The sequence below is a fragment of the Natrix helvetica genome (genome assembly GCF_964273705.1).
Source record: "Natrix helvetica genome assembly, chromosome: 1".
NCBI classification, from domain to species: domain Eukaryota; kingdom Metazoa; phylum Chordata; class Lepidosauria; order Squamata; family Natricidae; genus Natrix; species Natrix helvetica.
The window spans coordinates 192,402,207-192,430,106 of record NC_138548.1 but is presented as its reverse complement, the minus strand read 5'-3'; the positions used below and the strand labels follow the sequence as shown (position 1 = coordinate 192,430,106).

Here is a 27,900-nt window from a genome sequence, read left to right as displayed (position 1 = left end):
ACCAAAGACTGAAGGAAAACTGGCAGCCAAAGGGAAGGAGGAGGTGTGGCTAAGAAATTCCTTCAGTCTCTGGATCAATCAGGCTGTGTTGATACCCACCCGTAGCCCCTTCCACATCACACACAGGAAAATAAGCCCTTCAGTTCTTTATTTTTGTTATGAGAGTTTTGTTTATTCAAGCCAACAAAGATATTAGCAGCCGCTCCATTTTATACTTCTCCTTTTCCCCCCAATTCAGTTGCTCAATGAATGGCTGTTTGAAGAAATCCTCAGCCTTTAAACTGAAATTAACACAGGGTCTTCTCTCCATATGCACAAGAATGCAACTTAAAAAGAATCCATACTGTTCTTTTCCATTTTTTCCTTCTTTTTAAGGGCCTATGAAACAAGTCCAGAGCTGATGAAAAGGAAGCTCTTGTTTTCAGGCTAGTGCTCAGTTAGTAGGAAAGACAAATCAGAAGTTAACGAATAGTCGCCTTAATAATCCTCCTCTGTTTACTTTCTACTCAAAAAAAGGTCAAGGCTGTCAGTACTAAATGTCCTTTTTTTACATTCAGTAGCTTCATTCCAGTGTCATGACTTTCTGTTAGCAGCCTAACAAAAGGTGAGAATAGATCCACATATGGGTTTAGGGAACCCAAGGTAATTTTTTTTCCAATGTCTCCTGTAAGGAACAGCTGAGGTACTATAGATCAGAGAAGCAAAGGCAACTGCTTTATCTCAGATTTCTTTTTTGGACTTAAAAAATGCAGCTCTATTTCAAGCCTACATTCTCTACATAAATAAAAAACTTAAGTCTGAGGTGGTGGGTCTGGCTAACCAGCAATCATAAGACGACAAATTCCTCAGCTGAGGGCTTTTGTATTCTGTCCCGTTTACTATGCCGTTGGAGTTGTATGGATTGCTGGGCAAAGTGGGCACACATCTCCTCCAAATCATATTCCTGAGCGCAGCCCTCCACAACCGAGAACATGGGATATTTTTCTTTGGCAGCTGCATAGTTTAGGATCTGCAGTGGGAATGAAAAATAATGAACTGGCACAATCCATTTACTTGCTATAAAATTCAGACAAGTAGGCTTGGGCTTAATTTTTATTAGGCTTGGATTTTGCTCCATTTCTGCCTGGAGGAGCAGTCCTTTTATAATGGCTGGTAAGAATTACACAGAACTCACAATTTATGATGGAAGCTTCTAGTTTTCTAGGTCTGATCGTAAGATCTTAAATACAGTGGGTAAAATGCTAGTATTTTCCTTTAAAACACAAGCCTCTTTTTAAAAACCTCTCATCCCAAGTTTCCACAGTTTCAAATTCTGCAAATAAACACTTTGTATTTGTTTTCCAAAATTTCTGTCAAATTCTCTCTTTAATCCAGAGTAAACATACTGTAATTCAGACAATAACTTGCAAGTGAACCCAGAAAAATATAATTTCTCACCCGAGTTAAATCCAAGCAGAGATGTTCAAATTCCATTCTGTGACGTACATAGAACCCAATAGTACAGCTGGGATCCAACTTTGTGAATGATGTTTTTCGAGGGTAGTTACAATGGAAAGTCTGGAAAAGAGTTAACACCATTAAGTTTCTCCAATTTTTTAGACTGCCTGTCTCTAGAATCAACCTTCAAATGAAGTCTTAGATCATTCCACAAGTCTATTGGACACAAGAGTTGGCACCCCATGCCTCTGCCTGCTGCACGTGCTCCTGGAGTGGTCCCAGTTCCTGCAAGCGATTGGTGAGCATGTCAAAAGCGAAAAGTGGGATTTGCCTGCCGTCCTTGCACTGCGAAACGTAGAGAGGCTCTTTCTCCCTTCCAACACCCCCCCCCCCCGGGGACGGGATCTGAATAACACCGGCTTCACCTGCTATTGAAAGGCCTCCCAGCTCTTTCGTGAAAGGAGGGTGGCTCTTCTCTACGTTTTGCTGCCTTCCGCAGGGCAAGGGATGGCCGATGAGTCCCACGTTTTGCTTTTGACATGCTTGCCGATCGCTTGCAGCACCTGGCACAAGTGACGGCACAAGTGACTGCCCGTGCTTCTGCTGGCTTCATGGGGGCTCATCGCCTTTCTGGCAAGTGCTGCTCTCAGCTACCCTGCTGGGTTGCTCCTGCCTGGCGCAGGGTGAGTCGGCCCAGATCTAGGACTTCTGGAGTGCACCCCCGTTGCCGGCCTGCCAGGGCCCCTTCACCAGACATTGTCAGTGGAGCCCTACCACCCACACTGCCTCGCCCACCACCTTCAGGCTGCTGAGCACTGGTAGGCATGTCTACTCAGCCCTGGAGGCGCTAGGCTATGAATTGAGCCCGGTGCTCTGGGCCCTGGCCCTGATGGGTGCTACAGTTCTCTTGCCGGTTGTTCGAATGGGCTTCCTCTGGCCACTTTTGGCCTCTACCTTACCTGTGGTTGCTCTGCCGCCGCCTTTCCTTCCACCCAGCCCATCCGGAGGGCCGCCGCTGTGAGGTGAGGCAGGTGGCGGGGGAGTGGAGCTCCTCCCTGTACCTGCCAGACACCTGCTGAAGACAGGCAAGGGAGGGTTGCTCTACCTGACCTATGGGGTGCGTGAGGAGCTCCAGCAGGAGGTACTGGAAGCTGCTGGATAGCTGCTGGGGATTGGGGGCCGGGCGGAAGGCAAGGCGGTAGCAGAGCAGCCACCGGTGAGGTAGAGGCCGAAGGCAGCCAGGAGCAGCCCCATTGGGGATTCACAATTCTGGTTTGAGAGATATGATATTTTGCTATTTTATTATTACTATGTGAAAAATGCATATATTATAAAAATGTGAAATATATATTCCTACAATAATGGCAAATTCTAGGATCATCTGGTCACTTTCTTCTACAGTTCCAATAACTTCTACTTCCTCAACTATTTCTTCCCTGTTAGTAATTATTAAGTTCAGTGTAGTGGATCTACTAATTTCTTCGTTCATCTTTTGGCCAATTAAATTATCTGAAAGGAATGTCAAAAACAAGTTGGATCTCACATTGGATGTTCAATTTGATTCCCATTTTTCAGTAAAATCTCCCATTAGCATACTGGTATGTTTCTTGGATACTTGGTCATCTGATAAGATTCTATCTAGATTTTCTGCTTGGTTGAGTGGCCTGTATGTTTCTTTTTCAAATAATATTCACCCAGGTGCTTTCAATCAGGTTTTCACCTTAGTATCATGATGTCAACCCTGAAGTTGGAAGGTAAAGGCAGATAGATTGCTCAAGCAATTTCATGATAAGTACCCCCATAAGCCAAAGGAACTACTGGGGATGGATGGGGTAGAAGAGATTAGGGACTTCCCCAACTAACTTCTCTGTGATCTTGTTCTTTCTTACAGAAAAGCTGGCTAGGTTATTCATCAAACAGATCTATAGGCTGCATGGGGTACCCTGAAGAATCATATCAGATAGGGGAGTCTAATTCATGGCAAAGTTCTGGGCAGAATTTATAAAGTCCACTGGGTCACATACCGTGTTTCCCAGAAAATATTTCTTTTGATCCCCAAAATAAGTGCTTGGCCTTATTTTTGGGGTGGTCTTATTAATTTTGAGGTGCAGGAAGCAGCGAACGTGGTCATCTCATGGCTGCTGCTCCTGTTCCATGTCACTGGGCCTGCTGCTCTTTGTGCAGTGGCCCTTAGCATGACAGAAGGGTGGCTAGGGTTGCGGGAGCGGCCGTTAGGTAAGGGTGTGGGGTGCATTCCTCCCCCTCCAGCCTTACCTCCTCACCTCATGTTGTTTTCGCAGCAAGCAACCAGAAGAAATGGCGGGGACCGGCTATGCATGCATTTAAATATTTTCTGGGAGGGCTTATTATCTGGAGAGGTCTTATTTTCATGGAAATGGGGCAGCAGCACGGGACTGTCTCCTTTCCAAATCACAACTGGAATGGAATTCATCCCAATGCCTGAATTGTCAAGAGAACCCTCTTCATCCATGTCATTAAATAAATGGATGGAATCCCTGAAAGGATTGTGGGAAAACACTAAGTGTGCTTTGAGGGAGGTGGCAAAAACCTATAAAAGACAAGCTGACAAACACCAATCCCTCCAACTGCAATTCTAGGTAGGAGACCGAGTGTCTACCTATCCATAATATATCTAAAATTAAAATTAGCCTCTAGGAAATTGGGTCTGAAGTTCGTAGAACCATTCCCCATAGTAAAGATAATTAACCCTGTAACGGTACAATTGAAACTTGCCTGGCTATTGGGGAAAGTGCATCCAGTCTTTCACTGTAGCTTGCTGAAGCCAGCAGCAAGCTCATAACTCAGGCCAGTAGATTGGGCAGCCCCAAAACCATTTGTGATTGAAGGGAAAGCACACTATGAAATAAAAAGGATTTTAGATTCTAAAGTACACAGGAGGCAATTACAGTACTTAGTCTATTGGAAGGGGTATCACCTATCCGAAGCTTCCTAGCTGAAATGTTGGAAGGTAAAGGCAGATAGATTGCTCAAGCAAGTTCATGATAAGTACCCCCATAAGCCAAAGGGACTACCTGGGGGGGGGGGGAGAGGTTAAGGACCTCCACAACTTCTCTGTGATCTTGTTGTTTCTTACAGGAAACTTTCTTCAATTGAAGGGGAGCAGCCTGTAAACCCTGAAATTGACTGAACTGTGGCCATTTTCCTTTTTGCAGTTTGCTCTAGGGAGTTTCTTTTCTCATTGCTTCTGGGCTGACACAGCCTGGAGTGAAAGCGCCAGGGCGTGTGTGTGTGTAGAAATAGCTGGAGTATTGTAGCCTAAATGAAATTCCTTCCCGTGGGAATCGAGGATGTTGTTACAGGTGTTCAAAAGGTAGAGACTGAGGTCACCTAGCAACTGGACTGTATGCTGATTGGATCATGTGACTTGAGACTCTTGGACCATGTGACTTGAGAACCCTAACCCTAACAGAAGTGACCAAAGTTTTACTTTTAACTGGTGGGAACTTAGACCCGGTTTTTCACCAGGAATGTGCCAATTTGGTATGTTCCAATAAAATGTTCTTTGAGGAAATTGCCTGCCTCGGATACTTATTGAATGGGATGTATTACTTGGAACCTTGACACATGAATTTTTATACAAATGTGCTCATTCGTGTGTAATATGCTACCTATCCCTTCTTGGGGTCTGGTTTTTTGAACAAATTAATTCCTTTTCATACTGTATTTCATTCATAAATTTCCATCTCATCAGGTGTTAATAATACCAACAAGCCGTATTTACTCCCTCTTTACTAAGTCTTCTAATTTTCTCTGCATGCTCCCCATAATTTGTGACCTTCAATATAGCCCTTCTGCATCTTCTTTATTTTATTTTATTGGTTTTTTAAACATTTATGGGAAAAGGTAAGGGGATACATAGAAAATTTTGGCAGCTCCCACGCTAGTGGTAGAAATCCATCCAAATATCACAATTTTTGAGCCCTTCTGCATCTTCTGATATATTCATGAACATCTCTTTCTTTTCATGGCTTCCTTATTTGTTATAAGATTATGGATACTGGACATTTTTTAGAGTGGTTCTGAACACTGATGCTTCCCTTCCCCTCCCCCACCATCCCATATTTAGTTTGAAACTTGCCAGATAACCTGAGCTGATAACACTTTTCTTCAGAAAGCAGTATCAAGATTTAGGAGGTTTTTACATTTTAATGCAAAAAAGATATAATGATATCTTGACTCATACAGTGGCTTTTCTCTGATGCTGAGAACAGTGTCAAAATGATGATTACATTAATATTGGATCTTAAGTTTAAGATCCAATATTAATATAACTATCACTTTAAGTTTAAGGTCTGCTTCAATATTTACACTGCATGTTCTGCTTCTAAAAAGTGGGGCTTCATTTACTACTCATTGTTTACAATGTTCTTGTTCTGCTTTCAATTTCTGATTGAATCCAAAAATCTCATTTAATTCTCAATCTATATAAATTCAAGAAAGTAAAATTTAAAGATAGCCCCAAGCCTGACTTACAAATATGCCACACTATAAAGATTTCTGGCCATAGTAAAATCTACTTTTCTTCTCCTTATGCTTGGTCCTACCTCCAGTAATTAATATGTATAATTTGCTATAGCAACAAGAAAATACTTTCTTCAATGTGAGTATTCTTCCTAATATTGGTTTGTTTCTAGAGCTCTAATTGCTTTCTTTCATGATTTCCTCAAGTATTAGATTCCTTAAATTCAAAGAGACATTGATAAATTCTCACCTCTACAGGAAAGTTCTCCTTAGTAGTATCCACAAAAGGCTGGCAGTAGTGGGGATCCAAGTATAACAAGAAGTCATCTAGGCAGCAAGGGAAGTAGGAGGCAGAAATAAGCAATGCATCTTAGTATGACTATCTTCTACTTGGAAAATACTGCACTTGTCAGAAGAGACATGGACCACCCAACATGCCCTTAGCTGCTTTTTCAAACAATTAGTTCACATGCCTCATCTTTGAATTAGTCTGCTGCTTAATTGGTAACAGTTTTTACAAATAGCTATTAGCTTTTCTCCCATTTACCAAGGATAATTTTACTTTTTATTAGGTAAATGACAGGAGTTGCCTACATGCAGTTGTTCTCTGTACTCTCAAAATCCAAGCATGGGTTTAACTTCTGTCCAATAGCCTTGAGACTGAGTTAGAAAAGTCTTGGCCATGCTCCCTCTAGCTGTTAAGAGTCCAGTTTTGTATGAAGGCACAGCCGATCTGAGAGATGTAAATAAGGTAAGTTGTGAAAAATACGACCGAAAGGTAAATTATTCCCTGAGATCCCAGACCAAATTGCCAAAGGGCGGGGTTGGATAGTCCCGTGGCGTACATAGAACGACCGTTCAGGTAAGCCAACGGTCTGTCTCCTGTGTGCCGCTTGGAGAATCCAAGCATGGGACATGCCAAAGCATATGGATCTAAGGGCAGGTACTGAAACGGCCCGTGGTCTCAGGAGCCTCGATGATTCTCTGCTGTACACGTCACCAAAGGACACCTTGGCAGAGGCAAACATATCAAGTTTGTAATGTTTTATGAAGGGCAACAGTGATGACCAAGTCGCCACCCTGCATATCTCCTTAATTGAGGTTTCTGTGGCCCAGGCAGCAGTGGTAGCAGCACTCCAAGTGGAATGGGCCGTGATCCGTTTGGGTACTGGTCTGGACTGGATTTCTAAGCCTGAGAAATGCAGGCCCTCAACCAACACCCCACGGTGTTAGATGTTACCTTCTGGCCCATGGTCGTTGGTTGGAACGAGACTGTGAAGGATGGGAAGTTTCCCTCAATGATTCTGTCTTCCTGAAGGCTGCTGTTCGTTTGACATACTGGTGTAGGGCCCTTCTCACATCTAAATGGTGCCACCTTCGTTCGCAAGGATGGTGTGGTCGCGGACAGAAGTTGGGGAGAATAATCTACTGAGCCCTGTAGAACCACAAGTTGATTTTGGGTAGGAATGCTGGATCCAGCCGTAAAACAACTCTGTCCATATGAAAAATGCAGAGATCTTGGCATACCGAGAGGCCGCCAACTCTGACACTCTTCGGGCAGAAGTGATGGCCACTAGAAGACAGTTTTGAGCGTTAATAGTCTCAGACTGATGATACATAATGGTTCGAATGGAGCTCCTGTGAGAGCCTGAAGTACAATAGGCAGCTCCCAAGTGGGAAAACAATGCACTGATGGTGATCTGAGATTTGTCGCACCCTTCAGAAAAGACTCAGGAATGATGTGACAGACTCCGAACCCCTCTAACAAAGATCATGGTAGAAAGGGTTGCCAGCTGATGGCGTAGGGTATTGGGTGCCAGACCCCTATCGAGTCTGATTGTAAAAATTCCAACACCTGTGGCACAGAGGCCAGCCGGGGCTCAATGTTATGAAGTGGTCGCCCAGTGGCATCATAAATACGTGTTGTGGATGGACGCCTGGCAGTTTGAATAGTGTCGATTACCTTGCTGGAGAAGTTGGCCCGTATCCGGATATCCCTTTTAAGTGCCACCCGGCAAGTTGTAGCCACTGGGGCTCTGGATGAAGATGAGCTCCCTGGCTGAGGGATATCCTGTGATCTGGAATTCTCCATGGTCTGGATATGAAGAGAATGACCAAGTCAGCGCACCTGGGGCGCCTTGGCCAGTGAGGGGCCACGAGTAGTACTTCCGCTCCTTCCGCTAGTATCTTCCGAATGATTCTCTGGATGAGAGGCAGAGGTGGAAAAGCGTAGAGCAGACCTGGTGGCCAAGGACTGCGCAAAGTGTCCACTCCTTCTGCCCCTTGCACCAGGCAAAGAATATTGGAAGTTGCGTGTTGCTGGGATGGGCGAAGAGGTCCACGGTTGGGATCCCGAACCTGTGTGTCAGTTCCGTGAATAGGTCCAGGTGGAGTCGCCACTCCACCATGGCCCTTCTCAGCCAATCCGCTTGTACATTCGCTGTCCCCTGGTTGATAAAATATGTCTCTGTCCAGACATGCAGGGTCTCCATCTCCCGCATAAGTGTCCTGGAGTGTGTGCCCCCCTGCCGATTTATATGAGCCTTGGTGGCCAGAGTTAGAATTAGAACGTGGCACCTGTTCACGAGATGGTGAAAGTGCCAAAGGGCGAGGTGGGCTGCTCAGAGCTCTAACCAGTTTATATTGTTCCGAAGCGCCTCTGGGCTCCACCACCCCTGGGCTACTATTCTGAGTGTGAGCTCCCCACCCGAACAGACTGGCATCTGTAGTTACTGTGATGCGTTCAGGTTCTCTGAACAGACACTCCAGACTTCCACCACGTCAGTGATCGGAGCACCTTTGGCATTATTCTGACCTTGGTGTGGGATGTGCTGGTGTGGTTCCTCTGGAATGGGAGCAAGAACCACTGAAGGGTGCAGGCATGTAGACGTGCCCAGGGAACAATGTCTATGCATGAAAACATCTTCCCAAGGAGTTGGGAAAGAGTTGCTAATGACACTGACCTCTGTGACAGTACCTCACTGACCAACGCGTGGAGGCTGGTGCGTCTGTCCGGAGATAAATATACCACGCATGTGGCTGAGTTGATCACGGCTCCCAAATGCAGCAGACTGGTCAATGGACGGAGAAAGCTCTTGGGCAGATTCACCGAGAAGCCATGCAGCTGTAGGACCCAGAGAGTGGTCTGTAGGTCTCGATGTGCTGGTGCTGGGGATGAAGAAAGAACGTCGTCGAGATAGCATTGTATTCTTACTGGAAACAACCATAGATATGCTGCGACAGCTGCTAACAGCTTCGTGAAAGTCCTGGGTGCGGAGGATAGTCCGAACGGCAGCACCGGTCTGCTAACTGGAACTGCAGGAACTTCCTGTGAGCTGGACATATTGGCACGTGGAGATAAGCTTCCCTGATATCTACGGATGTTAGCCAGTCCCCTTGATGAATGCCGCCCAAGATGGATTTGATGGACTGCATTTTGAAGCATTTGTATGCTAAATGCACATTTAACTTTTTAAAGTCCAGAATAGCTCACCAACCTCCTGAGCCTTTGGGCACTAAGAATAGGATTGAGTAGAATCCCCTGCCCTCGTGTCCTGATGGAACTGACTCTATGGCTAATATGTCCAGAAGATGCTGGATCTCGGTGTTCATGAGATTCGTTTTTATTTAGCACCTGGGAACGGGACACCTGATGAAGCGTCTTGGGGTGGTGGTGAGGAATACCAGGGTGAGGCCCAGCCTCATTGTTTGTAACACTCAGGTGTCTGTGGTGGACACTTCCCATTGGCTGACGAAGTGGACAAATTGTCTGCTGATGGGATGGGGTGGTTGGGAGTCACTTGTACCTGCGAAATGGTCGGTTGCTTGACCCCCAAAAGGGCCATTTCGCAGGGGGTTGTTGCTGCTGCCTGCCTCTGTTGCAAAACCCTGATCTATCCTGAAACCTGTCCAGATATCTGTCAAATCCCTGGTTGTATGACCGATGATATTGGGAGGAATATTGAGAATATTGCGAGGTTCCAAATCCCTGATCAGCTGACCGAAAGGACTGGGATCTAAAATAGGGTTGTGCCCTGCGATCCGCCCATCTGTGAGCGAGGGGAAGCACCTTGCACTTGTCTCTATTTTCCACAAGTATACGGTCAAAAGCCTCTCCAAAGAGAGGTCCGCCCTTAAACGGAGCGGAGGCAAGACGCCACTTGGAATGCAAGTCGGCCTGCCAGTGACGTAGCCATAAGAGCCGATGTGATGTAACATTAGAAGCTAATGCTCTGGATGCAAACTTAGCAGCGTTGAGCGTCGCATCTGAGGAAAACTCAACAGCGCCACCAGCTTGTTAATATCTTGGTGGAGCTGGAGATCCTCAGGAGCAACTCTGGCCTGCAGCTGTGCCAGACTAGGGATGTCCTATTGAAAAATGACACCACCGTAGACACCCTCAGCACCCAGGCGATATGTCTTGCGAAGAGTCATCTTCGTTTTGCGCTCCTCTGCCTTTAAGCCATCTGAAACATCGGAGCGCACAATGGCTGGGGAAGCTAAGACTGCAACTGGTGGATCCATTGGAGGGACCTGCAATAAAGTTTCCAATTCTGAGCTAGCACTATAAAGCTTATCGTTATTACTTGGGGGGGGGGGCACTGAGCTGGGATGGGCCCATTGCCTTTGAATGACATCAAGAAACAGTTTGGGCACTGGAACAGCTTCTTGCTCTGCTGTCTGCTCTGCGAAGAGGCGCTCCATGGAATCTAATCCCACTGCAGATCCTGCAGGATTAGCTGTACCCCCCATGTTGGCTGTGGTCTTGGCCTTTAAGCAAGGACTTAAAATAGATGGGGATGAAATAATCCTCTGGTGGATTTACAGGAATGCCCTGGCTCTAGACGCCCTATTAGCTGCTGCTGTGGGAGCTAGAGAAACAGATCTACTGGTTCTAGGCCTGGTAGAAGAGCTCCTGGTGGTAGCTCTGGCTGCCCTGGTATTAGATGTGCCAGGAAGGGCTTGAGAGCCTGGGGAAACCTCTGCCTCCATGCTGCTCTCAGAAATGGAACGATCAGCCATGATAGGGAGAAGCACCGTTCCTACACTGAGCTGTTAATGAGGGCAAATAATTAGCGGCAAGCCCTGCGCACAGGAGTCTTGAATCTCCGTGATTGATGGCTGAGGAAAAGGGAACCATAGCTAGCAAAGTCTTTGCGGTTTCTTTCCCCAACTCCAAACCTCACAGTCACGAAATAAATGCAATGTCCAAGGCAAAGCTGCAATCGCACTGTTCTGAAGAGGACGGTGAGATCGTGCCGCACTGAAGCAAGAAAATCCACGCAATGGTGAGATTGAGTTCATGGCGCCAAAAGTGAACTTCCTGGCGCCAAATAGAATGGTCTTTTCGCATGCAAATTAGCTCCAAAATGGCTGCCTGTCACTCAAACAGTGGCTGCTCTCAAACGGACTCCTCGCATTTAAATTAACTCCAAACTGGCCACCTGTCACTGAAGTAGCAGCCGCTCTCAATTGGCACGTGATTTGAATCTTTCAAAAGCCTCAGAGAGTGCTTCAGCTCTAATTGCACAGCGCTAGTTCTAAATCAATTCCAATAATAGGCGGCAAGAGAGTGGCGTACCTGACTCTCACAACCTCGCCTGCTGAGCCCACAGCAATCAGGAGACTTATCCGAGTGATTGGACAATGCTCCGGTTACAAGGAAATTGCCTCTGGTCACTGAAATCACTAATCGTTCTCAATTTGTGATGGTTCTAGCCGGCGGACCGGGGAAACCAGCACACGCAACCACAGTTAACAATTACTAGTAATTATCAATTTCTACTTAATTTGAAAATTACAGAAGAAAATAATTGAAATAAAACACTAATTCAAATAAGTTTGCTTAGAAATTTTTTTTATGTCTTTCCAAGGCTGGACTGAGTTAAAAAACTGGACTCTAACAGCTAGAGGAGGGAGGGGAGACTTTTTAAACTCAGTCTCAAGGCTATTGGATAAAAGGTAAAGCCATACTTGGATTCTCCAAGCGGCACACAGGAGAACAACTACTGTCTACAATGATCCATTCTGATCCAACTAGATAGTTATTTCCTTTCTAAAAATAAGCAGCTTCAAAAAATTAAATAAATTGTATGAGATTTATATTGTGTGGAGGGGGGGTGAAAAGGGGGAAAATTTGTTTGTACAAAACTCTTTTAATAAAAAAAAAATTAAATAAAAAATCCCTGCTTCTTTACTTCTTTTTATATTGACCTTTCCTCAAACAAGAGCTACCGTATTTTTCAGAGTATAAGACGCACCTTTTTACTCCAAAAAAGAGGGTGTGTCTCATACTCCAAATGTAGCTGTCTGAGTCATCTGAAAAAGAGGCAGGCAAAGCGTGGCGCTGCAGTGATTGTGATGGCTGGAAAGGAGAGAGGTTTCACTTTTGGGACTCCCGCTCGGCTCAGCTCCCAGGAGGGCTTAGGGGCTTAGCAGCTCCTCAAATTGCTGGGGAGTGAAGTCATTATGGTCCCCTGAGCTGCCCGCTGAATCTCTGAGGTATCTTTCGCTTGCAGGAGGAGGAGGGCGAGGGCGGAGTATACCAAAGCCTCTGAGTAACTGGGAAAGAAAGCCGTGCTTGGAACCTGCCAAAAACTGCCTCCCGAAAAGCACGGCTTTCTTTCCGAGTTACTCAGAGGCTTTGGTTTAAGGAGGCGCTGCTTTAAGATGCCCTCCTCCTCCTCCTCCTGCAAATGAAAGGTGCCTCAAAGATGCTAGATTGGGAAGTTAAAAACCTGAAATGGGGACAATTAAGCTTCATTCAAAGGCTTTGGCTCCTGAGATTGCTGGGTTGCCAACCAAATCGCTGGTACCACGATCTCTGCAGTGCCCGCTTTACCTGCCCCTTCTTGGGCGGTTCCAGGCGGCAGAGATTGCAGTAATAGCATTTCTGGGTGGCAGTGCAGCGATTTCAGGAGCCAAAGCTTTTGAATCAAGCTTGATTGTATCCCATTCCAGATTTTTAAGTTCCCAATCTAGCATTCTGAGAAAACCTTTCATAAAAAGGAGATTGTTCCTCTTCTCTTCTCTTCCTCCACCCCCCCCAATCTCTCCGGATTATCAGGAGCCAAAGCCTTTGAATCAAGCTTGATTGTCCCCATTTCAGGTTTTTAACTTCCTAATCTAGCGTCCTGAGAAAAGTCTTCATAGAGAGATTGTTCCTCTTCCCTTCCTCCACCTACCCCCCAATCTCTCTGGATCTGCTTATTGCTATTGCTGCTATTGTGCCCAGCTACCGTATCTCTTTGCTGCATGACAGATCCGGGCGGATTGGGGGTGTGGGTGGAGGAAGGGAAGAGAAACAATCTCCTCATCACAAAGTCTTTTCTAGATCTTCACTTTCTCTCCAGGAAAAACTATTGGCATTGTTGGGATCTTGGCTAGTGGAAGAAGTGCAGGATGGAAACTTCGGAATGCAGGAGCGTCAGGTCAGGAATCTCCCTGCAGCCTGACACCTGCTTTTGGCCTGAGACTAAGGAAGCGGGGTTGCCAAGAGGACTATGAACAAGCCTGGTTGTTCAAGGAGGCAGCCTTGCCAGATTGTTTTCTTTGGGCTTCCCTTTTGCCGCTCAGGTGCCACCAAAATGAACCATTAATCCAAATGGAAGGGATCCCCACCCCTTCTTGCCCAATGGGCCGTTGCTGGTCGAGCACAGGGGCAGCCGTTCAGCAGTCCCCACGTGTCTTTTCTTCCTCACTGAAGAGAAAAAGCAAGCCAACTGTCGCTCTTTGGGCCAAGCAGCTCCGCATCACCAGTCAGAGGGAAGGGGGGGGGGGGATAAAGTGCAGAGAGATATGTTTAGTCCTGCCCTGCCATGGGAGGGGTAGAGAAAAGTGGATTTGAGATCGATAAAAGCCTTACCCTTTAGGAAGATCGAGCCCCCATATGTCACGTTTTTGCCCTTCCCCCCAAAACCAGAGTGCAGAGTGCTCCTGGGGGCCAGGGAGGGCAAAACCTTTTTAAAAAATTTTTACCTCTTCAAAATCTTGCTGCGTCTTATACTCAGGTGCATCTTATACTCCGAAAAATACAGTACTTTACTATATGTATTGTTGGTATAGGATACGGTAGATTAAGAATTTGGGTAATAATTTGCTGGTTATATAGCTTAGTATAGTTAGAAAAGCTGACTTAGCTTAAGTCAACCTATTATTAGGAGGAAAAAGTAGATTAGAGATTTCTGAGATTCACAGTGAAATTGTTTACCTTGATATCCGACAAAGTACAGTGAATGTTTTGGTTTTCCTCCAATAATTCCAATGCAGAAATCTAATTTCAGCAGCTCCTGCAGGATAATGTTCAGAATTCAGGAATTCCACGAAATCTTTGTTCTTTTTCCACTGTGATATTTAACTCCCATCTACAATGACTACGAGAGACTATCACTTTTCAACCACATTGGATAAATGTAGGAAAAGATAATATAAGTGGTAAGAGTTGGAAAAGCTGATAATTCAGTTTACAATGTTATTCCTGATTTGCTGATTTTGTAAGAGCAATTTTCTTATCTTAATTAAACAAATGGGAATACATACAAGGAGATTCTAGAAACCATCTCCTACACAGACATTGTACAATTCTGCTCACAGAATATTTCAACTTTGAGATACAATCAATACGTCCTTTTCATGCAATCAGTTGGAAAAGAATGAGACATCAACATTGATCGTATGTGAATCCCGATATCACTATTTGCACCTGTTCTCAAGTCACCTTGATGCACTCCACATAGGCAGGATTAAAAGTTTCTCCACCCAGCCGCATGGGCACCAGGATAATGACTGCTTTCCATTCTGCCTCAGGATCCCATAGAGTCCTGCTGTTATTCTCCTTGGCTAGGTTTGCCACATCCCCTTTGTACACTATGGGGACACAAGAGAAGGGAATTCAGTCATAAACTATATGGACAAAAAGCTAGTTAAATCCCTTTGACTATTCTGAGACTTGAGCCTAGGACAAACCTGCCCAATCCCCCCTTCTCCAAACCTTACCTGTGCAATCCTGAGAAACATATATTACCAGTTTGCCTGCTTCTATGGAGCAATCCACTGCTTTTCTACAGGAAAAAAATAGCACACTTCAGTGGAACAGTACCCTGCCAATTTTTCACAGTTCAGTTGATTGTCATGGGAATGAGGATGGAGAGTAGACAAACAGTAAACTTATTAATGGGAAATATCCTTGCTGCAATATAAGGAAATTGGGCTCTGGGATAGTATGATGTAGGAGTCAGAAAAGCTTCCAAGATGCCTTTGCTGCCCCAATACATAAAATTGTAGAATCTTTTATCCTCTTGATATTGCTGACCCACATCTCACAGAAAACTGAATCAACATGGGCATGGCATGCCAGCAATTCTAGTTTAGCAGCATTTGGGAGGCCATAGGTTCCCCTTTCCTAATAAGAATATATTTGGCTTGAAAGGTGACAGCTTCTGAAAGATTCAGATGCTAAAGAAATGTGAGCTTTGCCATGTATTGCCTTTCTCTTCTTTTTCATAATTAATGATGCAATTCATCAAGGACAAGAAAACCAGCCAAGTACTATTGTTACTCTTTTCAGTAAAATTTAGACAAGTCTCCAGCAGTCTAAGCAGGCGCTTTAAGGTCCATTTAGTGCTTTAGTCAACCTTTCTGAAACTTTGTGATAACAAAGTTTGATTATCCCTGGTTGTGCTATCAAAAAATTCCCAAAATAAGAACATGGAGCATTCTTGGCAGAGAACCTCACTCTCACATAATTAGCTAAGCACCCAATAGAATACTGAAATAATTAGGAGCATGCAAAATGTTTCAACGTTGACCATTTGAATCACCCAGTTTTAAAATTTGTAACAAATTCTTTCAGTTACCCTGAGAATACTCAAAACAAAAGTAATTGAAACAGCTTATTTCAGATGCAGAACAGCTATTTCAAATTAGAATTAATTATTTTGAACTCCATGGGATATTTTCATTTTAAAATGGTCAAATTCAAAGTGCTCTGTACACAATAAACCTCTCAGCTTAACTACAAACAAACAGACCAGAATATCCACCCATAAGGACTCCCACTGAGAGAATGTTAATGAACTCCAAACCTGCTCTTCCTCATCTCTATAATATAAATTCCTTCAGATACCATATTACTATATTATCACTCACCTGAGGATGTGGGCAGTAACAGAAGGGCCATACCAATCTCCAGCTTTCTTCCCTGAATTATGCCCAAGATCAACTAATTGATGAATCCCAAAGGGTGCTTGTGGCTGATCTGCAAACCAAGAAATAATCTTACGGTGGTAACATTCCTTCTCCAGTTCATCAGATCTGCAGGTATGCCGATGAGCCCACAATTCCCAGGGGCATATGGTCTTCTTAGTGGGGATGGATGAAGCTTGGTGCAGATTGGAGATGCTGGGACAGGGCAGAGAGGCAGCTTTCATGGGCTGCATATCTGTCAAATTGGTAGTGATTAGGACATCTGACCAGGTCCAGTCTGAAAAGTGAAACACAAAATCAAGAGAATTAAGAAAGGATAGTAAGCCATCCAATTCCCCAACCCCATAGAAAGTAATTGAAGTATCATTTATTCACTCAATAGCAAAAAAAACCTGTAACAAACTGTATATGTGGATACCATACCTGCTGAAGGTATGACCCACATTTTGGTTGGTGGAGGAATCTGGAATCCCAAATTACAAGCTACTCACAATTTCTATTATTATGCAAATGTCCTCTGATGATCTCTGGAAGATGTTAAATCCTAAGAAACTACTGAATTAGATAACTCTTTAAGATCCTCCATGGGACAAAATGTAAATAGTATACATTCCAGATACTTAGCCTGTATGTACAAAGGCATGAAGAATAAAGTTCCTTTCAGATGTCTCACATATAGCCTTGCCACTCACCTTTGCTAAGAAAATGGACAAGGAGACCCTGCGCAAGCAGCATCTGCCCACTGCGCAACATACAGCCCCAGCCACAATCAGTGGTCCATGCCGTGCCTTTGAGCTGCTGGAAATCTCGACGGTAAGTCAGCCAGATACGAGAGGCAAAGTCTTTCTGGAAGCGCTCCACATCCTCTTCAACGAAAAACAAAATTATGTCAGGTAGAGGTCCTCTTTGGCAGAGGCACCATTTTTTTAGCAGGCCTCAAACAAGCCCAAAGACACTTTCACACAAAATAAAGCTGCAGGAAATCTTAGTGTATACTTTTGCAGTATAAGGCAAGACAGGGAGAGGAAGGTTATAAAGGGCTAACATAAAAAAGTTTTCAGACCTTGATGAATCTAGGTACTTTTTTTTTGTGGACCTGACAATCTTCTCAAACATAGCAACATTCTTTAACTTAGATGTATGGACTGTACCACTGTTCCCTTTAAGGTGCGTCTTGCCACGGCCGCGCAGGTGGCAAGAAAACACCGCGCAGCAGTTTCCAACTGCCGCGCAGTGATTTCTACTGTCACAGGCGACGGAGGCTGGGGAGGTCCTTTGCAGGCGGCTAGAACTGGCCGCCCGCGAAGGACCTCCCCAGACTTGTTTTGATGAGCGCGGGGCGACTGAGTTCAGGAAAGCAAGCCCGGGGAGGTCCTTTGTGGGCAGCCAATCCTAGCTGCTTGCGCCCGGCGCTGCGGCTAAAGTAAACCCCCAAAGCCTCTGCCGCTACCGGAATATCTGCTGCCGCTTCCTCCTCTCCTAACAGCACCACATTTGCTGCCCAACGCTGCGGCCGAGGTGAAGCCGCCAAAGCTCCCGTCGGCGCCCCCACCCGTAGCAGCGGCGCCTCCCCCTCCGTTCAGAGCATCTGAGCTGGGCCCCGCATTACCCCTGCCCCCTCCTCCTCTGCTATGCTTTTGAGGAGCCATGAGGCCACGGGAGCCAGTAGGAAGGCGGCGGAGGGGGCGGGAGCAGGGGGAAAAGGCCTCATGGCTTCTCAAAAGCACGGCGGAGGAGGAGGGAGCAGCAGGGGTAACGCGATGCTCAGCTCAGGTGCTCCAAGTGGAGGGGGATGCGCCGCCGCCACGGGCGCCAGCGGGAGCTTTGGCGGCTTCACCTCAGCTGCAGCACCGGGCAGCAAATGTGGTGGTGCTGTTGGAGGAGGAGGAGGAAGAGGAGGCAGCTGCTATTCTGGTGGCGACAGGGGCTCGTCGGCATCTTCAGCGGCAGCCCTGCCCCCTGTGAAAAAAACCAAAGATGGAGCAGATCCACGCAGATGACATCGCCGAAACATGACTGGAGGAGGAATTCTGGGAGTTGAAGTCCACAAGTCTTCAAGCTGTCAGGTTTGAAGACCCCTGGTTTTTTTTTTCTAAAGGGTTAGTGGTGCCAGGATCTTGCAACTTAACAGCTTTAAGACTTACATGCTTCAATGCCAGAGTTCCTGAGCCAACATGACTGGAGGAGGAATTCTGGGAGTTGAAGTCCACAAGTCTTCAAGCTGTCAGGTTTGAAGACCCCTGGGTGTTTTTTTTTCTAAAGGGTTAGTGGTGCCAGGATCTTGCAACTTGACAGCTTTAAGACTTACATGCTTCAATGCCAGAGTTCCTGAGCCAACATGACTGGAGGAGGAATTCTGGGAGTTGAAGTCCACAAATCTTCAAGCTGTCAGGTTTGAAGACCCCTTGGGGGTTTTTTCCCTAAAGGGTTAGGGATGCAAGGATCTTGTAACTTGACAGCTTTAAGACTTGCGTGCTTCAAATGCCAGAGTTTCTGACCCAACATTTTGGTTGCTAAGCAGGAGCGTTGTTAAGTGATACTATATAACACTTTTAATTAAGCGGGTACCTTGAATAAACATAACTTTTGAGTTTCAAATAATACAGATTTCGTTGTTGTCTTAGATGACACCTGTGAAAAAAAATCAGGTGCTGCTCAGGCATGAAAATGTGCCGCTCAAACACTATACTTTTCTGCTCACACTGAAAAAAAAAATAGAGGGAACATTGGACTGTACACCAGATTGCTGAGATTTTGAGAGTTGTTTCTTAGAGGGGCAGTCAAATAGAATTCAGTTAAGTGATGAGAAGATCCTACCCTATTGCATCAAACTTACTAACCCTCTTCTCCAAAGTGATAGACACGTCCAAAGAGATGGACTGGAGAAATCTTGCTGAAATTGGTTTTGATTCTGAGACTCCAACCTGAGAAGAAAAAGGAACAGGAAATTCAATCTCAGATCATGTGATATGTCCGTTTAAAGCAATTGAGCAATCCCTTTTTTCTTATAAAAGTTACTGAGGGAATGTGTTACTTGACTTCCAGTTTTCCAACAGTACATAAATAATCTTCACTTGCACAAATGCGTGACAGCATCAGAGGAACAATCCTCTGAACACAGCCTTTTCCCTGTTCATCTCTTTTGTCATCGAGGCAATCGAGAAATAAGACACAAAAGGAGTCTCAGGGCAGGAATACTTCAAACACATCCCAATTATTGGCAAATGGGCATAGGGTGTGGGGGTCTAACCAACACACACATTAAATTCATCAAATGCACATATATGTATAAAGAAAACATAGCTCAACTCTTGTCCTTAGAATACAGGTAGTCCTCGATTTATGACCCCTCTACCATTCTAATCAAGGAGGAAGTGGGTTTAAATAATGACCTACTTTTGTGCCTCAACAAAAGATTACAGAAATCCAGGATTGCAAATGGAATGAATAGTTAGACATTACTATAGGCATTATTAGGCGTTATTTCAGAGGAAAGAAAACTCAAGAGATTATATAAACTATGGAGTTATTGCTTCTGATAGAGCTTATATCATTAAAAACTGATAATGTTCAACAATAGAATGCTTGTAGACTGCAGACCAAGCTGAAATATTTTTACCAGTCATTCTCAATTTCAGTTTCCATGTCTTAAGAATTCTATTAATCTCGGAGCTTCCGGTGGCACCGTCGGCATTGGAAGACGCTCCCTAGGGAACACCAGCCCCGTATTGAGTAATAAACTGCTAGAACAGCGTAAATCAGCAGTCTAGCGGTTTGAAAACTCCCCCCTCGGGAAAAGAGGGGGGTGAGCAGACGGGCGAGGGCACAACTCCCCGGGACCCCCAGGAGTGAACCTGGGGTACGAAGGGTCAGAGCTCCCCAGAAGCCCGACATAGCTCCTCATCCGGGACGCTTCTGCTCTTACAGAAACGAAATGTCACGACCACCCTTGCTGTCAATGTTTAGATTTATATTTGAAAGATACACAGGCAAAGCAAAACAGGAGTGAAGATAATTGTAAGTACAAACTTTAATTCTGGAGTAATATACTTCCCCGTGAAGACAAAAGGACTCAAAGATGGCAATTGAATAACAAAGGGTGTGTCGAAAGTGAAACTTAAAAGGGGCAGCATTTGTTAACTGCCTGTTAACAATGTTAAAAGACTCAAGAGTTTAAGATCAAAGAAGACAGTATTGGCTAACAAACGTGGGGGAATAGGTGGACTTTTTGGACTTGACAAACTGGCCGCTGAAAAGTTTGTTTGAATATTTTGAAATGGCTCCAAAGCAAACAAAACCAAGCACTTCTAAGAGCGCTGGAAATTCCCCAGCCCAGACACAGTGATTACAATCTTTATTACCCGCAGTAGAAACAAAAACTCTGACACTTGAAGATCTCCAAAAGGCATTAAAGGATCAAGCCGTTGTCTTGCAGGAAAGGATTTCAAATGCTTTTAAAGATGTCTCTGAAGAAATGTCTGGAATTAAGGATTTAATCCAAACCCGTAATCAACGCCACCGTCAGTCGAGCCTTTTCCCTCTCCATGCTGGCCTCCTGCCTTCCTCCCGAGGAGGAGCTCGAAGGGCAGCGGGAAAAGCCTCGACTGAAGGGAAGCAGGTGCCGCGGGGGTGGGAGGCGCACCAGGGGCTTCGGGAAGGCGCCGGCTTCCCGGGGCGCTCCAGGCAGAGCGGGAGGACGCGGTGGCATTGCAGCGGCGGGCAGACGGAGCGCAGCGCCGCCGGCTTCCCGGGGCGCTCCAGGCGGAGCGGGAGGACGCGGTGGCGTTGCAGCGGCAGGCGTAAAATACAAAACGCGCACAGGGCAAGGAAAGCGAGGACTCAGAATGGCATAAGTGGGGACAAGAAAGGAAAGCAGCAGCGATGCACTCAAATAAAGCAAGGGCGCCAGCAGCGTCCATGGAGGGAAGGGTGGGGGACACAATTGCCCGGTCTTATCGGTGCTCCCGGGGAAGAAGGAAAGATGGGGCAGGTGAAGAGGGATCTACCTCCTTCTTCTTCTGGCTTCCCCCTAACTGGAAACAAAGGAGGAAGAGGAGGCAGCTCCCCGCAGACAGGTGCAGCCTTAAGAGCCATAGCGATGCCATGGCTTACCAACAGCGCCCTTCAATACCCCCCTTCTACCTGCTAGCAGCCGTTATCCACACCACTATCCCTGCCCGAATTGTCCCGGGCGGCGGCCAATCCAAAAGCAAGCTCCTAGGCAAAGCATTCTGGGAAATGTAGTCTCCCTCTTGTTATCCCTCAACACGCCGCCTTTCTCCCTTCAAGAGAGAAGAGCTTTTTATTTGATGATCTGTATTACTGCCGTGAGAGAGAGTGAGTGAGCCGGCCGGCCCCCCCTGCACCCCCCACGCTACGCCACTGCGCACACTGTTTCTATCATAACTTCCAAAGTAAATAAAATAAATTATTCTGGGGCCTGGATTTTTCAGGGGAGGACTCAGTTTCCTTGAGCAAGTATTTGGGAATAAGAGAAATGAATTTGATATCAAAGATAGTGACTTTTATACAGGAGAATAAGGCATCGCTTTAGGGAGCGCAAATTACTTGCCTTGCCCCGTTACCAAAAGTCGGGACTGTTTTTAAAACGCTGTGGGACGCAGGACAAATTATTAAAAATCAGGACTGTCCCTCCAAAAGTGGGATGTCTGGTCACCTTAATTATACACCTTGTTTCATAGTTTAGTCTAAGGCAAGGATGTCAAACTTAATTGTGTCACATGACATATCATGACATTTTACGGTATATTTTTATTTTATGGTATGGCATTTTTTTTTAAAGTTTTTTTTTTCCTGTTAGAAATGGATCCCAGTACTTCTAATCCTGCACCAAAACAAAAACGCAGGTCATACGAAGCTGCTTTCAAACTAAAGGTTGTGTCAAGAGCAGAAAAAAGCAATAACAGTATTGCAAGTAGGGAATTTGGTGTTGATGAAAAACAAGTGAGGGAGTGGCGGAAAATGAAAGCTGACTTGGAAAAGATTCCAAAGGCAAAAAAAGCTCGACGTGGTTTAACAACTCCATATGGGGCTCTAGAGACTGAATTGCATAAATGGGTTATGGAGTGTCGTCAAAATGGTTACTGCGTAACACGCATGGGAATTCGCTTACGTGCCCTTCAAATGGCTAAAGATGACAAATTAAAAGCACCAGGCATTGAAAATTTTGTTGCGTCAGCAGGATGGTGTACTGGCTTCATGAATAGGTATGGCCTATGTTTGCGGCAAAGAACAAAGATTTTACAGAAGTTGCCAAAAGACCTTGATGAAAAAGTGATGTCATTCCATTCATTCATCATAAAACAAAGAAAGATCCATAACTATGACCTGGGAGATATTGGGAATATGGATGAAACACCTATGACCTTTGATCTTCCAAGCAACAGAACTGTGGCAAGTTTGGGAGACAAAACTGTTTTACTCAGAACCACAGGTAATGAGAAAAACCATTTTACAGTCGTTCTGTCATGTTTGGCTAATGGAACTAAGCTGCGGCCTGTCATTATTTTTAAAAGAAAGACCTTGCCTAAAAAGGTCAAGTTCCCACCACGAATTACAGTGCGCGCACATGTTAAAGGCTGGATGGATGAATATGGAACAAAAAAGTGGCTAGAAGAAGTTTGGAAAGGACGACCAGGAGCAGCCTTAAAGAAAAAACCATCATTGCTAGTTTGGGATATGTTCAGAGCCCACACATCTGATGACATAAAAACATTGGCAAAGTCTTCTCAAGTTACTTTAGCCGTTATTCCAGGTGGGCTTACATCTGTATTACAGCCCTTAGATGTGTGTTTAAATAAACCTTTCAAAGACCGTGTGCGAAAGATGTGGTGCGAATGGATGTCATCTGGTCAAGCCCGACTGACAAAAGGTGGAAATATGATGAAGCCTGACATAGAACTGATAGCAAAGTGGGTTCGTGATGCATGGGAAGAGATTCCAGAGGACATGGTGAAGCACGCCTTCAAGAAATGTGGCATAAGTAATGCTATGGATGGCAGTGAAGACAGTGCTTTGTATGAGGACGACAGCTGTGATAGTGATGACTGCGAACTCTGTGACAATGTATATGATGATAACCTCACACCAGCTACAGCTGAAGCTCTGTTTGGAGATACAGATGAGGAGGAGGAATCCAGTTTTGAAGGATTTTGATGCTTGTGTTTTAGCTTGGTTGCTTATTGAGTTAAGGTTTTTGTACATTTAAAATTATTGTTAATACTTTAATGTTATATATTGTTTTTGTTGAATATACTGATAATATATTGTTTTTGTTGACCCTCTTTTCCACATGCCTCAATTAAAGCAATTTTATTGTTATCTACCTGAATTTTTATTTTTGAAATTTACCGTGAGCTGCTGCATTTCCCAGCCTCGGCTTATAGTCGAGTCAATAACTTTTTCCAGTTTTTTGGGGTAAAATTAGGGGTCTCGGCTTATACTCGAGTCGGCTTATACTCAAGTATATACGGTAATTTAAAAAGATGCAAATTTGAAAGAATGGCAGAGAGGTATTAATAACTTTGTCTGGGCGGGGAAGAAACCAAAATAAAACTTAAAATAATGCAAGACATACAGGAAAGAGGAGGTTTGAAAATGCCTAATTTAAAATTATACTATGAAGCAGTAGTTTTAACAACAATTAGTGATTGGATTAATTTAACAGAGGATAGAATTCTGAATATTGAGAGATATGATTTGGTATATGGTTGGCACACCTATTTAATATATGATAAAAAGATGGATAAGACTTTTAAAAGCCATATATTAAGGAATGCCCTATTGCGTGTCTGGAAAAAATACCAATATAGGTTAAATGATAAGATACCTACATGGGTAGTACCCAGACACGCGATAGAGAATATAAGTATAGAACAAAAACAGGATGTAATTACATACAGAGAACTTCTTAATATAGAAAGAGTTGTACTACAGTTAAAGCCTTTGAATGTACTATGAGAGGAAAGGGTAACTCAAACCTGGTTCCAGTATGGACAGTTACAAGCTAGATGGAAAAAAGATCAGACAATTGGTATCACGCAAAATGAGGATAGACTGGTAAAACAAATTAGGGACCAGAGTCAAATGCACATAAAAAGGTTGTATAATATACTGACAGAAATAGATTCTGAAACAGAGTTAATTAAAGACTGCATGATAAAATGGGCACAAAATTTCGAAGAGCCAATAATGATGGAAATATGGGAAAAGATTTGGGTAACAAATGTAAAATTTATGCAAGCTCAGAATTTGAGAGAGAATTTTTATAAGATGTTGTATAGATGGCATTTAGATCCCCAAAAATTATCTTGTATGTATCCGAATTTACAACCTAAATGTTGGAGATCTGATTGTGCTGATGCTACGTATTACCATATATGGTGGACTTGCAAAAAAGTCAAAGCATTTTGGATAAAAATATGGTGGGTTATTCAAAATATATTTTAAAAAAGGATAAAGTTCACCCCCAGTTGTTTTTGTTAGGTCTAATTACAGACTGTACAGTTATAGAGACTAATTTGATTTTGAACTTAACGATGGCAGCAAGATTGTTGGTGGTGCAGTACTGGGAGAGGGAAGAATTGCCTACTATTCAAGAATGGACGCTAAAAGTAATAAATCTAGAAGAGATGGCCAAAATTACAGCATACTTGAAGGACCACTCAGATGAAAAATACAAGTTCGAATGGAAAAGATGGATTGACTATATTCAAAATAAATATCGGACTAAAAAATTTCAATTAGCTTATGAGTGAAGGAATAAGGAATGTTACAACTTACCTAAAGTTAGTATAACAAAAGGGGAATTAAAGCACAAGAGGAGGTAGGATGTGAAATTCAGTTAGCTTATGTTAGCATATGATTGTTAAATGTTTATACCCTGTATTTTGTTCAGGGAGGTTGGGTGGAGGTAGGGTGGAGGGAGGAAGGTGAGGTGGCAATATTTGTAAAATTTATTAAATTTTTTAATTAAAAAAAAGAGTTCTATTAATCTCTATGTTCTGATAAGAGTTATAAGCAAACTTATCAAGCGCCCCCCAGTCTATGCCCATCTTCACAAGATGAAGAAAACTCCACAGGAATAAGAGAAAAGTTGTTCTACTATGATGCTCATGTGAGGAGATATCTAAAGTAACTATGGTCTTGAAACTTCAGCATAGGAATAAATGCAAAGCACCTTGAAAGAACTATTATCCTTCAAATATTGCTGGCAAGGATGAGGAATGCCAGGCACTGTAGTTCAGTAGTACCGGTATATGGAAGGCCAAATGAAATATATACACATCTATACACATATCAATGAATTTATTTCACTCACTCACTAGTGGGTTATTTCACTAACTCGGACCACAAACTCTTCATCAAAAGTGATGTTCAAGAAAATAATGGTGGGCAGTATGTCCTATCAGCTAGAGGTTACAAAAAAGGCAGCTTCACTACTATAGCTTATTGGAAAAATAGGAACTGAAAATAGGAACATAATTTATCCTCCTCAACAGATGATTTTCCCCAACCCATCCAGATTTATTCACAAAACTACATGAAAAATACAAGTACAAAATACATGTGCATCTGCAATTACACTAAGCTAGTGTTTTGGTTTTGTGCCAGCACATGGTGTGGGGCCATTCATGTGGCTTAGAAATCATGGTTTATTGCTTAGTGTTGTTGTGAACATTAATTGTTTACAGTTGGCAACTTTGATTTTTTCTTCAATGGGAGTACTACAATAATCTTGTCAGGCAGCGTTAGAGAAACAGCGTAAGTGAAATTTTCTGGCCAGGTTTCTGGATGAGGGGCTATTTCATGGACATCAAAGTAATGAAACAGAATGATAAGCTTAAATATCATTTTTTTTCTTCCTTTAAAAATTCAAAATCTGGAAAATCTATCTAATTTTGAATAGTTTCAGAGAGTACAGAGCATAATGTCTATAAGAGATTTGATTTTTTTCTACAAATCTTTAGAGGCAGATATGTGCAAAAGACAATCTTTGTAGATAACTAAATTCTAAACCGACATATTTAAAGGCTAACAATTAGGCCTCTAAAGGAAACAGGACTTAAATATAGCCTGACAAATGAATTGATTTTATAAGTGCAGAACTTAAGAAAACACAGGTCTCCTGATTTTAAAGTCACAAAGTATATTAAGAATTTCACTGAAAATTCAAATGGCATAAAAAAGGAGAAATATGTAAGATGCCAAGCTGATGGAAGTACTTTACAGCTGTTACATAGAATTTTAAAAAATCTATATTTCTCAAATTCAAGGTTCATCTTTGTGAGTATTAAACAGTGATAGGATCTACCCATTCCTATGCAGTTTCTATAACCGGAACTTACCATATTTCATATTGTTCCAGGTAGAAAGGAGCTTGCTCTTGATCTTGTCCACTTCATCAGGTTCACTATACTGGCTGCAGGTGGCACTTCTGGGGAAAAGACCTGGATAGCTCCCTCCTTGGCTGCTGGCTCTGGGATTAAAAAACTGCCTTCCATCTGTATGGTGCAATTCTTCCTGGCTTAAGTACTGCACTGAGGTGGGTGACACGGAATTCATTTAACAACTGAGACAAGTGGAGACTATGTCTTTTTTGACAGGTTGAGATGAAAGCTTCATGTGCATTGCTGGGGAAATAGAATTACAAAATCAAAGGCAAAAAATATTAAGAAAGCTGCTTTAGAGGTATAACAGCTCAATATATAATTATTAAATATAAATATCTGAAGATATGTCTTACATTTAAATCATCTTCCTAACTATATCAAATCTCAAATCCTGCACAGGTATTTACTTCTCTGTGTCCAACCCAATTGGGCTGGGGAGGAAGGAAGGAGGTTTTATGGAATGTCAGGTGACCTATAAAGGCCAAACAATGAGGTATTATAATCCACTCAACTTCTTTAAGTAATTAATTTTCATTTTCTGTTCCTAACAGTTAAAAGACCATGTCTGTGCAAATCTTTGCACAAGACAAGTTCAGATATTTAAAAAATCCACAACATGGGAGAGAAAAGAACCAGAGAAGTCCATGATTCCTCCAGCAATGCTTAAGATGTTTATACCAAAACGTGGTGTGTGTGTGTGTGTGTGTGTGTGAGAGAGAGAGAGAGAGAGAGAGAGAGAGAGAGAATGAATGATTGTTTGTGCTTACCTGGAGGGGTTTATAAGGAGAAGGAAGAACTATCTGTTTCGGTGTCTTAATCATTAAGGCGCCAGGAAAGGTTAAACAGAATATTTAGAAGAAACCGGAGAAATTTAATACGGGTAATTTCCATTTCAACCCACTCCACAACCCGCTCTGGAAAACAATCAGGTTTACCCGGCCTACGGTGCGTATGAGATGGGCGGGGCAGGAGTCGCCTACTCCCAATCTTGGCCAATGGAGAGGCCGGCGACCTCTTCCCAGTCTACACCGGGCCCATTTGCCCTAACCCACAGTTCGTCCCCCATCCCCGCTGAACCATGCTCCTCGTAACCAAAGCGAAGATCTGTCTCAAAGTCTTCTCTACCCCACTTAGTGAGGTCAATGCAAGAAGGTCCCATTTCATCCTCCTTACCCGAACGGCGCAGGCATAGGATACGAGAGTACGGGCCCTCTCTGGGCGTCTCGTCGTTCCGGTGGCCGTTATTCAATCCGCAATGAGCGCCCAACTCCGCACTACCTTACCATACGCAACGATGCCTCCGGCGCCGTCATCTTAGATCCCGGAACAAGCTTTCGGCGGAAGT

At 43.8% G+C, this 27,900-nt stretch overlaps 2 protein-coding genes across 6 annotated transcripts; both read right to left on the bottom strand.

Annotated features, from left to right (window-relative positions):
- Positions 1-114: 114 nt before the first annotated feature.
- ATG4D (autophagy related 4D cysteine peptidase) lies at positions 115-27,900 on the bottom strand. 5 transcript variants are annotated; one of them, XR_014176774.1, is made up of 12 exons: positions 27,323-27,714; positions 26,511-26,795; positions 18,984-19,067; positions 16,836-17,009; positions 16,087-16,420; positions 14,935-14,999; positions 14,657-14,805; positions 14,150-14,228; positions 6,191-6,267; positions 4,192-4,314; positions 1,438-1,557; positions 992-1,009 (listed from the first exon to the last, which is right to left on the bottom strand). XR_014176774.1 is itself a non-coding variant. In XM_081970709.1 (11 exons), the coding sequence occupies exons 2-11, from the start codon at positions 26,725-26,727 to the stop codon at positions 827-829; spliced, it is 1,482 nt and encodes a 493-aa protein (XP_081826835.1). In that variant the 5' UTR covers positions 26,728-26,795; positions 27,729-27,900; the 3' UTR covers positions 115-826. The 5 variants fall into 5 exon arrangements, 4 of the variants coding, with proteins under 4 accessions (XP_081826835.1, XP_081826834.1, XP_081826837.1 ...); XM_081970709.1 differs by lacking the exons at positions 4,192-4,314; positions 27,323-27,714 and adding an exon at positions 27,729-27,900 and having other exon boundaries at positions 115-1,009; XM_081970708.1 differs by lacking the exon at positions 4,192-4,314 and having other exon boundaries at positions 115-1,009; positions 27,323-27,703.
- LOC309401655 (uncharacterized protein) lies at positions 6,277-10,428 on the bottom strand. Its single transcript, XM_081970754.1, has 3 exons — positions 7,904-10,428; positions 7,181-7,375; positions 6,277-6,673 (listed from the first exon to the last, which is right to left on the bottom strand). The coding sequence occupies exons 1-3, from the start codon at positions 8,030-8,032 to the stop codon at positions 6,632-6,634; spliced, it is 366 nt and encodes a 121-aa protein (XP_081826880.1). The 5' UTR covers positions 8,033-10,428; the 3' UTR covers positions 6,277-6,631.

What these genes read in the sequence shown, in the direction of transcription:
- LOC309401655 (XM_081970754.1), bottom strand. Translation starts at nt 8,032, where the DNA reads ATGGAGAATTCCAGATCACAGGATATCCCTCAGCCAGGGAGCTCATCT. An exon ending in GGGCCAACTTCTCCAGCAAG is followed by an intron (nt 7,376 to 7,903) that starts GTAATCGACACT and finishes GTGGTTCTACAG; the next exon opens with GGCTCAGTAGATTATTCTCC. An exon ending in CAACGACCATGGGCCAGAAG is followed by an intron (nt 6,674 to 7,180) that starts GTAACATCTAAC and finishes TACATCTCTCAG; the next exon opens with ATCGGCTGTGCCTTCATACA.
- ATG4D (XM_081970709.1), bottom strand. Translation starts at nt 26,727, where the DNA reads ATGAATTCCGTGTCACCCACCTCAGTGCAGTACTTAAGCCAGGAAGAA. An exon ending in CTATCACTTTGGAGAAGAGG is followed by an intron (nt 17,010 to 18,983) that starts GTTAGTAAGTTT and finishes TTTTCGTTGAAG; the next exon opens with AGGATGTGGAGCGCTTCCAG. An exon ending in AGGAGAACTTTCCTGTAGAG is followed by an intron (nt 1,558 to 6,190) that starts GTGAGAATTTAT and finishes ACTCTTTTCCAG; the next exon opens with ACTTTCCATTGTAACTACCC.